This window comes from Osmerus mordax, chromosome 18 (assembly GCF_038355195.1).
Source record: "Osmerus mordax isolate fOsmMor3 chromosome 18, fOsmMor3.pri, whole genome shotgun sequence".
NCBI lineage: Eukaryota > Metazoa > Chordata > Actinopteri > Osmeriformes > Osmeridae > Osmerus > Osmerus mordax.
Window position 1 is genome coordinate 8,111,827 of NC_090067.1, and position 13,659 is coordinate 8,125,485.

Here is a 13,659-nt window from a genome sequence, read left to right on the forward strand (position 1 = left end):
CAGCTATAGACTAGACTAGAGACTTCCTCTCATGTCTTCCTGAGTCACTGCTGAGGACAGAACGTAGACAGGTAGAACTGTGACATAGCATTAGATGCTGACAAGATGGAGGACATGGCTCTCGATACAGACTGAGTAAGTCAAGCTCACAGTTAACACTGCTGAAGGGATCCAGATATTTACTGATTGTCAGTGATGTGTTGGGTGTTTTTCCACTGCATGGTTGGTCTTGAGGTCCTGACTACTTCTCCAGCCTCTGACTGAGAAGTGAACACAGCCCATCCTGTGACTCTGAGTCAACTATTCCAAGTTTGGCTGCAATTAAAAAAGGCTGAACATTTGTCAAGACACAACAGGAGTCACAAGACCAGATGACTACAGTGTGAGAGACAGAGGGCTGAGTGAGAAGGAAAGACAGAGAAAAAAAGGTAAGAGAGGAAGTGTCGGTAGGTTGAGCTACACTAATATTTTTATTATTACTGACATACATAGCTATAACTCATATAACGTCATATTACCAATGACGTTAAACACTTGCGAAACACTTCTTATGTAGCCTACTCCAAGAATAACTTTATTATCTGACACAAAGCAATCGCTAGCCCACTGTACGTTCCTAATGCCCAGTCATGACACTGAAAATACTCCCCTGTGTGGCCGTGTTCCACCTGTGCGGTCGTGCTATGTTGTTTGGCTCCATGAAGTTGCTTCGTCCATTTGTCTCTCACAACAAATTAATTCACACCGCCCCTTTTCTCAGTCTTTCGGACCCACTGCGTCTGCCTGTCTCTCACACTCACACACCCGAAGGATCGAGTGTTGTCGCAATAATCAATAATTAAAAGACACTGTTTTTCATCAGGGGCAGCATACACAGATGTGACCCGCGTCTATTGACTGCCACCCTCCACTCTGCCCCCCATCATGGTCAATTTCAGTACATGCATTCATTTTTAAAGCGCCCCTGTCATCGGGATTATAAAACAGCGGGTCCTTGGGCTGGTGGTACCGCCAGTGGAAGATGGCAAAAAGAGCTGTCGGCCTTGGCGGGCTGCAGTCCAGTAAAGAAACACATAAAATAAATGGTAAAACAAGGCTTTTTGTTGACTTGAGTAGGCCTGAACGGTCAATGCAGCATTTACAAACTCTTTAGACGCCAACAGACATGTGAGCATGTGGGAAATTTTCCTGACGTGGGCAAACATGGGACTTCATAAAACTGCTTCCTTTGACGTCTCTCCATGCCTCGGTAGCCTACAATGCAGTTTGTTTGATATGATAGACTACATCTCACACTGGGGGGAACCATGTAACACAGCGAGACTATACCCTTCTTATTCCGTGTGTAAACAATGAAACAATCCAGATTATAATGTAGCCTGCTGTCAAACCGGAGATCAACTCAACTCATGACCCCCCTCTTCCCCGTTCGCCTCTTACCTTTATATCTCTCCAAGACATCCTCGTACGCCTGAGCGAATTCTTTTTCCTGGGAATGGTTTGTGGGCAGTAAACCCGGTATGAAGCCGGCCATGGTATCTCCGCTACCGGTGTCGAGGCACCGAATGGCCCGCTATACCGCGGTAATCCAGGACGGTGGATCCGGTTCCTCGCCAACGCAGCTGTCAAATCCGGTTTACGTTTGGAGCCACGGTGGATGCGGCACACTACCGCGCTTGCTTGTGAATTTAACTACCAGCGAATATCATATATTTGTTACATTGGTGTCAAAGTGTTGCAGTCACTAGTCCAATCATCTTTTAAGTAGACAGAAACTGAAGACCTCCACCGCCTCTAATGAATATATAAAACAATGTTATGTTTACGAAACAAAGAAGCGTAAATATCTATTTTGTTTGTCTACATCGTTTCCTCAAGGCAAAATCTGCCTAGTGAGCCACAATTCCAGGCATCCCTCCCACTGCAACGTCCTAACCGGCGAATGGTTTTTCTGTGTGTGTGTGCGCGCGGATGAAGTGTGTGTGTGTGTGTGTGTGTGCGCGCGCAAGGGGGGTCGTTGTGGGCTGCCCGAGTCCTTCCGAAATCAGAAACGAAGGTCCAATGAAATGTTATCCGGATACCACTTCATAGCCTGTCCCTCCCTTTCGGAGTATTCCTGAAACCGTGGAAGCCGTTCTTGCTCCACTGCATGCTTCCAAAGCGTAATGGCCGCTTCTATTAAAAGCACGGTTTGTGACTGGCTAGCTTTGACTATTCGACTCCCTCTCTCTCCTCCCTCTTGCGCTCAGGTTTCTCTATTCTTCCTGCAGTCGCTGTCATCCATCCCTCTCTACCGGCCGAGTCAGAGCTCCACCAGAACAAATGTATCTCTGTAAGGTCAATACATGGCTGCCGTGGCACATATGCGTAAAGTAGGGTTAGAGCGCCCCTTGGAGGTATTTCAGTAGGTACTACTGGAACTAGGAACTAGTCCCCATAGAGGACACAGCGTGCCCGGTAATCTGCTTCCAGGATACTGTAGCTTTCATCGGGGATCATTCAATAAACAACCTGCCATCTAACGGCAGAGCAATGCAACATCATCCCAGTTTATCAAGGTGATCCACAATTTAAATATTGAAAGCTTTCGTTTCTTCATTTTCATTTTTTGGGTGGTAACTTCCTGCACTGAGGAGCACCAATGACACATTGCAGAGGTGTGCGAGGAGCAAACCATCAGGTTCGTACAGACGGTGTAGATATTCATGCCTTCTATGTGAACGTATTAGGTGTATTAGGTGTCATGTCACACTAATACACTCAGATAAGGCATACTGCCAGGAGATGTATTAGTGTTCTTTTGAGGTAATCATGACAGTATAGAACAGGGAAACTTCAAACACAACTTCTGGATCCCAAACAAGTGTGGAAAAGAGAATGAAAGAAAGAGATGCTCAGCTAAGTCTAAATAATGCAGTGCATCTCCATGGAGATGTTTCCTGTTTTGTATGCTATTGTTATCATTCTGTTTCTGTCTCATCCGTCTCTTCCTCTCTTTCCCCATTCACACACACACACACATTGTCCTGCGACTCCAACCTAAAACACACATATAGTATTCACTACTATATGAAAGGTAAACATGAACTATAGCCCTTAAGCACGCACACACACACACAGACACACACATATAGTGACCAGTGGCTTTAGTTTCGGAAATTAAAGTAAATTGGGACGCAGGATATTGTTATTGACCAGAGTACTACCAGCAGAGACACTGGAGACACTAGAAAACAGGAGAGGAGAAGAGAAGCAGAAACAGGGTGATGGTGATGGGAAATGAGTGGAGGAAGAGAGTGGTTTTGTTACTCAAACCTTGAGGATTCAATGACCTCAGACTTACAGCCAACATACAAATATAGGCTATGATATCCACTAACTGATTGATCAGATATTACCACCATTACAGCCTACTGCTACACATCTAGATATAGTTGTGTCACAAGAGTATGGTTCCTAACAACCTCATCTCCATTGCCTATTACTTTATCTTCAGCAATTTGTTTCATCTTAGACTACATGACAGACTGGATTCTGTGCATTAACACTGCAATCTTCACAACTACCAGATTATAACAGTGAGGGAGAGGAGACAATACAGACAGATCCATTGTCTCTACCCCAACGCCTGTCTGGAAAGAGGGTTTCCTTTGGGAGACAAGATTATCATACCCTCCTCTAGTGGTCAGGAAGGCACACTACACTAGTCAGCCCAACCCTGTTTTACAAAACATTATGTATTGAAACATAATGAAAAACAGCTTCTGACACCACTCTCTTTTCTTCTCTCCCTATCTCTTTCTCTTCTCTCTCTCTCCCACTCTCTCCGCGGTCTCTTCTCTCTCCCACTCTCCCCTCTCCAGTTCTCTCTCTCAGCCTCCATGCTGTGTCCAGCTGCAGAAACAATTGCAGATATGAGGCGTCATTATCAACAACAACACTGAAAACCTCAAGTGATTCACTCACTCAGACCACTGCTGTTTTAAAGCAGCAAATGATCTTCACTGCTGAGAACCCATTTGGGTCAGGAGACTGAAGTGACTCGATTGTGAATACATGGTGCCTGTTAGGTCGGGGTTGCCAGGTTAGGAAACTGTGACGGTTCTGCTGATGTGACTTATCCAACTGACATAATTGACGTATGCAGGGACATTCCTACTCTACCTAGTCCAAATTGCATACTTCCCCTTCCTCCCTCTCTCTCTCTTTCTCTCTGTCTCTCTTTCTCTGTCTCTCTCTCTCTCTCTCTCTCTCTCTCTGTCTCTCTGTCTCTCCCCCTCTCTCTCTCTCTCTCTCTCTCTTTCTCTCTCTTTCTCTTTGACGGTGTTCTGTCCCTCAAGCAAACCATTTAGCCCCTGCCTCTCTTTCTTTATGCTGCTGTTACTCCTCCTCCCGGCATCCCCATCTTTTTTCTTACTCCCTTCCCCATCCGCCAACCTACGTAAATGTCCTCTCTCTCTCCTTACAACTCATTGGATTCAGTCCATCTTGCACTCTACCTTTCTCATAAACTCTCTTTCTCTGAAACTCAAATTTAAATTCTAATGCTCTCCCTCGTTCTCTCGACTGTTTGTTTTTCCCCCTTTTCTCCGTGCTCTGCCAGTGTCTGTCCTGCTCCTTCATAGCCATGGTAACTGCTAGACTGGAAGAGAGTGCATGCAAGTCCCCATGGCAACTGGGACGAGCCTGGGCCAGGCTGAGCTGTCCGATCTGTTGCCTGGAGAAAAATGTTTGAGGAAGAGCTCAGGCAGGCAGGCAGCTAGACACCTCAGTTCCATGCTGGCACTGTGTGTCTGGGGGCCTAGTGGGCTGGCCATACGTTTACACTGCTGCACCACTGCAATCCCACACCCTTCTAGTCTGCCTCTCATGTTCTCACACACGCACCTACACACATAGTGTATACACACACAAGCGTTTTATATGAGAAAAAAGAATGCATCCACAAACACTGCATTCCCTTAAGGCAGAATGTCCACTTACACTTCATTTGATACACCCTCTACAATACCAGGCCATGTGCTGGGAAATGGACGATTCAGACAACATGTAATGTAAGCCAATGCCATGGTGACACACTAATGGTACATATAATGTTCTCAAGTGATTTATTCTATTATTTGACTAGGCATTCAGATCTAAACTTTCAACAGGCTACATAATGGCAAGGTAGAGAGATATTTCCAGTGAGACAACCGTTTCTTAAATGTGTCTATTTAAAGATAGGGTCCTATCCTTCACTTCAGTAAGATGCTGAACACAACCGACTTCATAGACTGGTTACGTATCTTGTTGTCAGGATTTTGTTTTGTTTTTTACTGTCAGACACAACGTCAGGTTGTGCCAACGGCACTGTGACCTGTCGTCAACCATCAGCCAAGAAATCACCCTCGCTTACTCTCTCTTTCCTTCTCTCTCTTCTCATGCCCAAGCTCAGAAGCAAATCACTAAGTCACACTTATGTACACAACTCTGTCTCTGCCCACTCTAGACAGAGCACACACACACTGTGTCACAGTTTCAACCACCTTATTAATCTACTTTCCCACATGACTAATGGGATGGGCCATTTTTCTCACACTCTCCTCCCTTTCCCCTGTACTCTCTCTTTTTCTAGTTTTATATCTAATCAGTTATACGCCTGTCTCTGTCCTTCACACAGTATTCCATTCTTACACAGCCTACTGCATCCAGCTCTGTCTTTGTGTGTTCCCAGTACAACACTGATTGTGTTGGTAAACCGTGATGGAATCTGCAGAAAATAACAACAGAACAGCTTGCATGCCTTAGGAATCAACCCTTCCTTTCTCACTTAACACACACACACACACACACTTCTCTTCTACATGTAAGCAGGTCAGTCTCTCATCCATCCATGGGAGTGATGATGACAGTTATATGAATGAAGATTTCCTTGAACTATCTCTCCAGCTATAACCTGACAGTGGTATCAGTGTCTTTGTGGAATTGTCATATCCCTTCAGATATGAACAGCAGAACAGGAAATAAAGTTTAAAAGATCCAACTTCTCCACTCATCCCCAGTGAGGTCAATCTCTCCAGGTACCCTATGCGGTTAGTGTTGTCCCAGTCCACTAACCTGCCACGCGCACCACTGCCCTCTCTGCCGGGTCCAGCACCGAGTCCTGGCTCTTCCTCTTCCTCCTCTCGTGGCGTGCCAGGTTCCAGGGCAGAGTGTCCCCTGGGGGGCCCTGGGGACCGGAGGGGCACGGGGACAGAGACCCCCCCGAGCGCTCACTCCGTAACGATCGCTCGCTGAAGGAACGCTCGCTTAACGTCTCCTCGTCCGAAGACTCCATCACGCCTGGGAGGAGAGAGGGATGGAGGGAACAGAGGAGAGGAAGAGGGGAAGAGAGAGAGAGATAGAAAAAGGATGGGGGAAGGGTTAGGATATAGAAATAAGGTCAGGGTGAAAGGGATTGAGGACTGAGGGATGTAGAAAAGAATATAAAAGGGAGTACAGTATGAGAAATAGTAGTCTCACTGTATAATTCATCATCCATCCTACAGTGTAATCTGGCATAGCTCATTAATAATGCACAAGTCTTTGTCACTCATGTAAGCCACCTTGGTTACAACATCATGTAACTGAATAGTGGCAATGAAGGGAGGAGTCTGATTAATGGGTCAACACAGTTTAAGTGACAGGAAGAGAAGAGCGTTCATCAGAGTTCACTCACGCCATTCGCTGGCGTTAAGGCAAGGGTGTGTGTGAAGGAACAGGGTCACAGTGCGGCATCAGAGACCATTTTCTCCTCTCCTGGCCATCTCTTTTCCCTCCCTCACTCTTTCTCCTTCTCTCTCTCTCTCCCACACTACTCTTCAATCAGTCATCATTACATGGAAGAGGAGCACAACATCTCTGTTGTTAATGGATTAATTAGAAATAGCTAACTGCGTAAGGATATTTCAGAATAAGATGTTTTCAAATATTTTATAATAATAATTGTGACACGATGGATGAATGTAGCTGTGGTTGGGGGAGGTTTATATGGCATGGCAGAGTCAGAGGAGCAATGACATGGAACTAAAACATTAGGGAGAGGATGATCAAACACTCCACTCTGTCATCTATTAATAATGCCTAGTCGATACTGGACAGGGGACACTCGAGACTCTGTTTGAGATGGAGGACGATAAGAAGAAGGGAGGGAAAATCACAGAAGATCGATAGCCCTAACCTCAGCACAGCTGTGTCTAGGGACCTCCAATAGCCTCATCCTCTAAGGTCTGATCCTGGACCTGTCCTGTTTTTCAGCTATCACCGACAGATTACATTTTTTTGTCTATCCAGTATTTTAACTTAATAGAAGAAAACTTTGACTGTTGACCAAAATAACTTTTTCTTCCAAAACAGTATGTGATTATAATGACTGCAAGTGATGGAATTATACCATTGTGGGAAGAACAACAAACATTAGAGTTGCTATTTAAATCTGTAGTAACTATTTATGCATGACTCTAACTGCTACTCCTGCCCCCTTTCACAACTCATGTGGCCTCAGTTGGAAAGCCTGCTCCGCTTCCTGAAACATGTCTCAAGGAACAGGAAGAAGGAAGGGTTTAAGCCTTCCCAGAATTCTCATTTTTTGGATCAGTTGGTTTCCCTGCTGCTGCCTGACATAGGGCTGACTCCTCGGGATTCTGCAGAGCCAAAATAGATACGGAACATGTGTGTGTGTGTGTGTGTGTGTGTGTGTGTAAGGTTTCAAAGACATGCTGTGTCTTTATGCGTCTCTGTGGCGCTGCATGAAAAATAAAGACGTCCTTTCATGATGAGTTCTCAAAATGAGAACTTTGAAAAACACTCCTAATTCAATCATTGCCTTTCCAAAGCCCTCTCCTCTTCTGTTGTGTTTTCTCTCACACACTCAACCTGAATGCACACGCACACACATACACTCACTCAATTGTTCGCTCACACACACACATTCACACACACTCCTCTACCCTCTGTGTGTCCCCTTTGACAACACACAGTTAGAATTCCAAAGTGTGTGGATGCTGTGGGCTTGACCGTCCAGATTTATAACTTGCAGGAACGCCTCCAGACATGCATGGATACAGGGTGTTCCCACAGCTGACACAGGCTAGTGTGTGTGTGTGTGTGTGTGTGTGTGTGTGTGTGTGTGTGTGTGCAATGTGTGTTTCTAAAAGCTAAACAGCTGTTAGAATTTAACCGATATTCATGGTAAACAGACAGGACTGCCGGGTTACCTAAGCATAAAGGAATATGATCCACACATGCTGTGTGTGTGTGTTTGTGCATGAGAGCTTGTGTGTGCATGACTGGTTTCAGAAGGAGTTATGGACCAGTGCTCTGCTTCTCCTCTTAGAAACCGGCCCACTGCCATGAGTAACACTGACACACTGACTAGACTCATCTCCTCTGCAGTGGCAGAAACAGACGCAGACACACTGATACAAAGCACTACTGAAGGGGATGAGGAAAGAGAGAAAGAAACTGTGTATCTGAGAAAAAATGAAATGGGAAGTGTGTGTGCGTGTGAGAGAGACAGACAGACAGACAGAAATAGAAAGCGATTGAGAGATAGAGAGAGAGAGAGAGAGAGGGGGGGGGGGGACGAAGGAAGGAATCGATGATAATGCTTTTATCAGTATGATGTAATTATTTATCTTCATAGGATTTGAACCATCACTACAAAGTACAGATCAATATTTACAGGACACCTCACGGTTCCACTGGCCCTCCGACTCTAGCACTGAGAGCACACAGACCACAGAAGCTCATCTCCTCAAAGAGGTCAGTTGCTGTCCAGCCAGTGCATGTCAAATCTTGATCTCCAATGTTAATAAATAGGTGTTGTGTAGATCACTATGCAGAGAGTTTGTCAGTTCCTCGACTTATATTCTGTCTGTGTCTATATGTGTCCTGTAGTGTATGTGGTAGTAATGATCTTTCTGTTTCCTCTCCATTATGAGAGGACGCTGGCTGCATACCAACGAGATCAAGGCAGCACCTCTGCCATTGACTAGACAGACACGTCACCCGACATGCCGGTGGCAGCTCCTTGCAGACCTTATTGACACGCATGTATCCGATGGACAATCAGTAATATACTGTCTTGTACCATATGGTTTCATGGAGGTGTTTCCAGCCCCATCATTGACTTAGTAACCATTCGTCTATTAGACTGTAGGAGGGTGTGTCCAAAGCCAACGCAGCGGAAAGGGCGTGAGAAAACATTATCATTATTCATTTTAAAAAGTGTCTATCCATTGGCCGTCTGTGAGACTGTGAAGTCAAAACGGCTAAATATTAGATACAAACATACGCCCAGTAAGGCTTATGGCCTTGCGACAGGAGCATACATCTGACCATCTGGTGCGAATCAACGGGGGGACTCCTGAATGTTGATTTCACCCTTTGCACAAATTAAGAGAATTTCCAGACACCCTAGCTTGAATTGTGTTGGGTTTGAGGGAAGCATTGCTGAGAAGGCGTTTTAAACAGACAGCGGATGCAGACCAAACATTTATTTAAACCCTGGGGACTTATTTCGATGGGTGTGCGCGCTGCTCCTACTCTCTCATCAGCTGTAATGCATGGCCCGATCAATAAATTAGGCTACATCAGACACACTTCAGAATTGAAAATCTATGCAAATCATACAATTGAATTGTCGTTTCCATTCATTTCATTGTGTTGATCGTTGGAATGCGTGTTGTAAAAATGAGTTAGATGTGTTCCGAGACCCAATAGGTTTAATATGCAGCGGAAACGCATGCATGAGTGAACATCAGTCCGTTCGAGCCTCTTTGGAAATGGTCGTTGGGGAGATAAGTAAACACAGAGCATAGTGGAGCTCTTTGTCCACATAACGGGAATAACTGACTGCTTGCATTTAAAGCAAATGTGTTGACGGTGTTAACAAAATGGTCCCATAAGGTTGAATTAAAATTGGTAGATGGGCTCTTTCGCAAGCCCTAGGCTAAGCCTGGATCAAGCATCCTTATAATTCAATGACAATAGCCTATTTAATAGTTAGCTTCGTACAAAACATTTAAACAGCCTATGCACAAAAGATCAATACGGTCAGTTGTTTTAAGAATAGCATAGCCAGGTGATCAACATGTTATTGTTTGATGAAGAGGCAGACTGAAATAGATTCGACTTGTACAACGCGCTGTCATTAATCTTAAATCGTTACATCTAATGAGTATGAAAAGTCATGATAACCATTACGAGAACCACCCCCTTAGCTGTGTGAGGACTAATGGGCAGAATGGTCAACATGCTGCGAGACCTACCGGAGAATAAGGATCTTCAAATCCCGGATCAGGGTGTCAGAGGCAGGGATGCTGCTGCTCCGCTCGCCTTCCTCGTGATACCCTCTCTTTCACCGGCTCACGTTCAAATGCTAACTGTTTAGAGATCAAAATCAGCCGTTGGTAGGATGGATACTGACCCACGATGAGAGATGAATACCCCGACTGTGATTCGGTAATGGCTGTCTATTCCCCTCCTTCCTTCCAACTCCTTTTCTCTTTTTCTTTTAGGCTACAACCCCCACCTCGTTTTGTCCCTCGCTCTCACCCACTTTCACTCTGTCTCTCTCCCTTCCTTTTCAATAGGTCGTTTCACGGCTCCAACCCATATCTATTGACCATGTTTGCCTAAATGTCGTGAAAATTGAATTTCTGAGTATTCCAACGTCATCCTTGGCTCAGCTGCACAGTTCGTGCACCGCCAACTGGAAAAATGCACGCTCCTTTTTTAAGGAAAAAGGGCGTTCATGTCGTCACATTTGTGGAGTCAATGGATATAGCTAAACCCCGTTGTCCATACATATTGTCCCATCATTTTATCTGTAATAAATGTGGGTTACCTTGATTTCATCCAATTTCTCCAGGAATGAACCCTACAGCTCTTTGTGTAACATCTGGCGAGGTTAACAACTAAATGTTTCAATATTTGGGGACACAAAGTAGCCTTGCAGTTAGTATGGAAAATCCCGTCCAATCAAGAACTGCTTGTCCGGTAGAGCTCCCGTGGTGACGGCGTTCTCTCCAGTAACCCCTCAGAGAACGCAGCGGAATGCTGTCAGACAATTCAGGATTAAGTAGGGTTGCAAGCCGCTGATGTCTTAATAAAACAAACAAAAGCTAACGGCAAAATCTGTCTGACTCACCAAATGAAAACTCTGGACAACCATGCATAACTGGCATCATAGGGTTTAGCAGGAATAAGGAAAACATTTTCAGCATCCTTCTTCTGTAGGATTTACGCTGCACATAAATTACAGTATTTAGCAGACACTGTTGTCAGTAGTTTGAAAGAAACTTGCGGGATTTATCTGCGTAAATGGATCCATACAGGAACTAATTTAACAAATTGAAACCCTGTGATGTAGTAAAACTGCTTTATTTAACACAATACTTTGATGTTTCGCCGTCCATGACGATGGAGGATTGGTATGATAAGGCAATTAGCCTATGTTAAAGCTTCATTGAATCTAGCTCACATCCTGTAACACACGACTTTTACGAACTGTTCCCGACTGCAACATAGCCTTTGACCCACCAGTAAACTTACTAAAACTATGACAAGGTCTGCTCTTTATCACTTATACTTATGTGTGGCCTAATAACTTTTTGAAAGTCCGTGGGAGACCACTTTCAATTTAATATTTACGTTTCCCGTGCGCTTGATGCCCCCTCGCGGTGATGACGAGCACGATCTAATCTCATCATCACAAGAAAACACTTAGTAATTTAATATCAATGTCAAAGAGCAAGCTGTCATATACACAGCTTTGATCGCAGTAGCTGTCCAGCGGGAACCTTTCTCCACTAATCCATCCAGTAACATGTATTAGAATTAGGTCAGTGGGTTGGGTAAATTGAGCGCTTTTCAACCCTTTCCCTGACCCTGCTAGGGAAAGACAACAGAACTTTTCACCTGCCACTGTTCTACATATAGGCCTACAGCTTTTACTGCATCTGTTGGATACTTAAACATTATTTGTCAATAATGAACTGACTGACAATCTAAATCTATACATTTCATGTATATTTTTGTGTCTGCTCACACATTCCAACTATCTCTTAAAACAGTGGTGGGGGGGGGAGACAAAGTAGACATACAAATGCAGATCAATCATAATATATATTTGCAAACTTGTACAGCGAAACCAACAAAAGTGACATCTGAAGAATAATTATTATACACAAGGTTGGGGGCACGGCAGGTCTCACACAGCAGAGACTTGTGGGTACGTGTGTGTGTGTGTTCAGGGCCTCTCGTCAGCCTGTCCGGTGTGGTGTGCTGGAGGCTGGTAGGTGCCCTCCTTCACCATCTTGTCACGCTGTTTGCGGATCTCATATAACCTCTTGTGCTGGAGAGACAGGTAGAGAGATGATTGAAAGGTGACAGGGCATCAAAGTGACAGGGCTGGCCAGACTGAGAGAGAAGCTCTACGACTCTTGCAGTAATCGTCAGAAAGAGCAATATACAAAATGGCTGTAAAATACAGTTGGATTAACACCAGACATATTGACCATGTATTCATGAATGGAACAAATTGCTGAACAGTATAGATGCTGCAAACATAAAACAGTTTCCTGCTGTAAAGTGAGCACTAGTAGGCTACCATCTAGACTCTGACTGCACTCACCATCTTCTCCCTGTGCATGCACTCATAGAAGTCCTCAAACTCCAGCTTGCACTCTTTCTTAGCCCGGGTCTGGCCGATACCGTCGGAGCACTCGATCCACTCCTTCTCAAAGGCGTGGCATCTGGCCGCCCGCTTGTGGGGCTGCTCGCCGCTTTGCAGCAGCAACCAGCGGTCCATGTTGATGCCCAGCTTCCCCTGGAGGTCGACGAACGGCATGGTTCTACAGAAATGGGGGATAAAAGTAGGCGGATAGAGGCTAAATAAAGTGAATAAAATATATCAAATTGATACATGGGAAAGATGATAGATGGCCACGGGATATAGGGATGCAGGATAAGGATATATATGGGATACAATTACTAAGCACAATAACTTAAGCAAGCTTTCTAAACACAGATTATTTGTTGGATGGAGAATATATTATTCGAGTCTTAGTTTCCACGTAATATTCGTCAATACTTTAGTACAACTGCTGTCAAATATTTCTTGTTGCTTTAATATAGGCAAGCTCCAAGCACCTAGAAGCAACAACCAGCTAGCTTGCAAGCGGACTGATTCTGCAATGCCTCAATGCCATGTCTAAAACTTGCTAGGCTACCTAACGACACAACACAGGCCGTACGTGCCACTAACGTTAACTATGAGTAGCAAACCAGCCTTTTCACACATGCTGATTTCACAGAGTTGTAAAGTTATATGTAATACTTCTTTATCGTTATGTATCTTTTGTCAAATATTGAACAAATAGTCTATAGTCACCTTGTTTTGTTGGCTTCACTTTAACCTTCCGTGTGTTCCCGACACTCACTTTACGGTAGAGCGACTTCAGCCGTAAATCCACATTTTCCTCTAAACATGAGCGGTGATCTTTACGACACCATCGTAAAAAATGAAACATCTGAATTGCATCTTTCATTTATCAGATTTGTAAATTAAACTTCTCACTATGACTTCTCTGATGTTAGCACACATTGATTACATAAGAGCTAAATAATACGTAT

The 13,659-nt window shown here is 44.4% G+C and overlaps 2 protein-coding genes across 2 annotated transcripts in view; both read right to left on the reverse strand.

Moving 5' to 3' along the window:
* The window catches only part of macf1a (microtubule actin crosslinking factor 1a), a 132,528-nt gene extending 130,455 nt beyond the window's left edge, over positions 1-2,073 (reverse strand). Inside the window, 1 exon segment of the mRNA XM_067255330.1 lies at positions 1,441-2,073. Coding sequence (XP_067111431.1) covers positions 1,441-1,534 — 94 coding nt within the window. The 5' untranslated portion in view covers positions 1,535-2,073.
* A 10,062-nt stretch (positions 2,074-12,135) lies between these two features.
* ndufs5 (NADH:ubiquinone oxidoreductase subunit S5) lies at positions 12,136-13,477 on the reverse strand. Its single transcript, XM_067255998.1, has 3 exons — positions 13,418-13,477; positions 12,659-12,878; positions 12,136-12,379 (listed from the first exon to the last, which is right to left on the reverse strand). Exons 2-3 carry the CDS (start codon positions 12,872-12,874, stop codon positions 12,275-12,277), a joined length of 321 nt encoding a protein of 106 aa, XP_067112099.1. The 5' UTR covers positions 12,875-12,878; positions 13,418-13,477; the 3' UTR covers positions 12,136-12,274.
* Positions 13,478-13,659: the final 182 nt, after the last annotated feature.

Excerpts from the sequence above, each read along its gene's own strand:
- ndufs5 (XM_067255998.1), bottom strand. The coding sequence starts at position 12,874 with ATGCCGTTCGTCGACCTCCAGGGGAAGCTGGGCATCAACATGGACCGC. Across the intron at positions 12,380-12,658 it reads GCATGCACAGGGAGAAGATG|CACAAGAGGTTATATGAGAT; the intron begins GTGAGTGCAGTC and ends CTGTCTCTCCAG.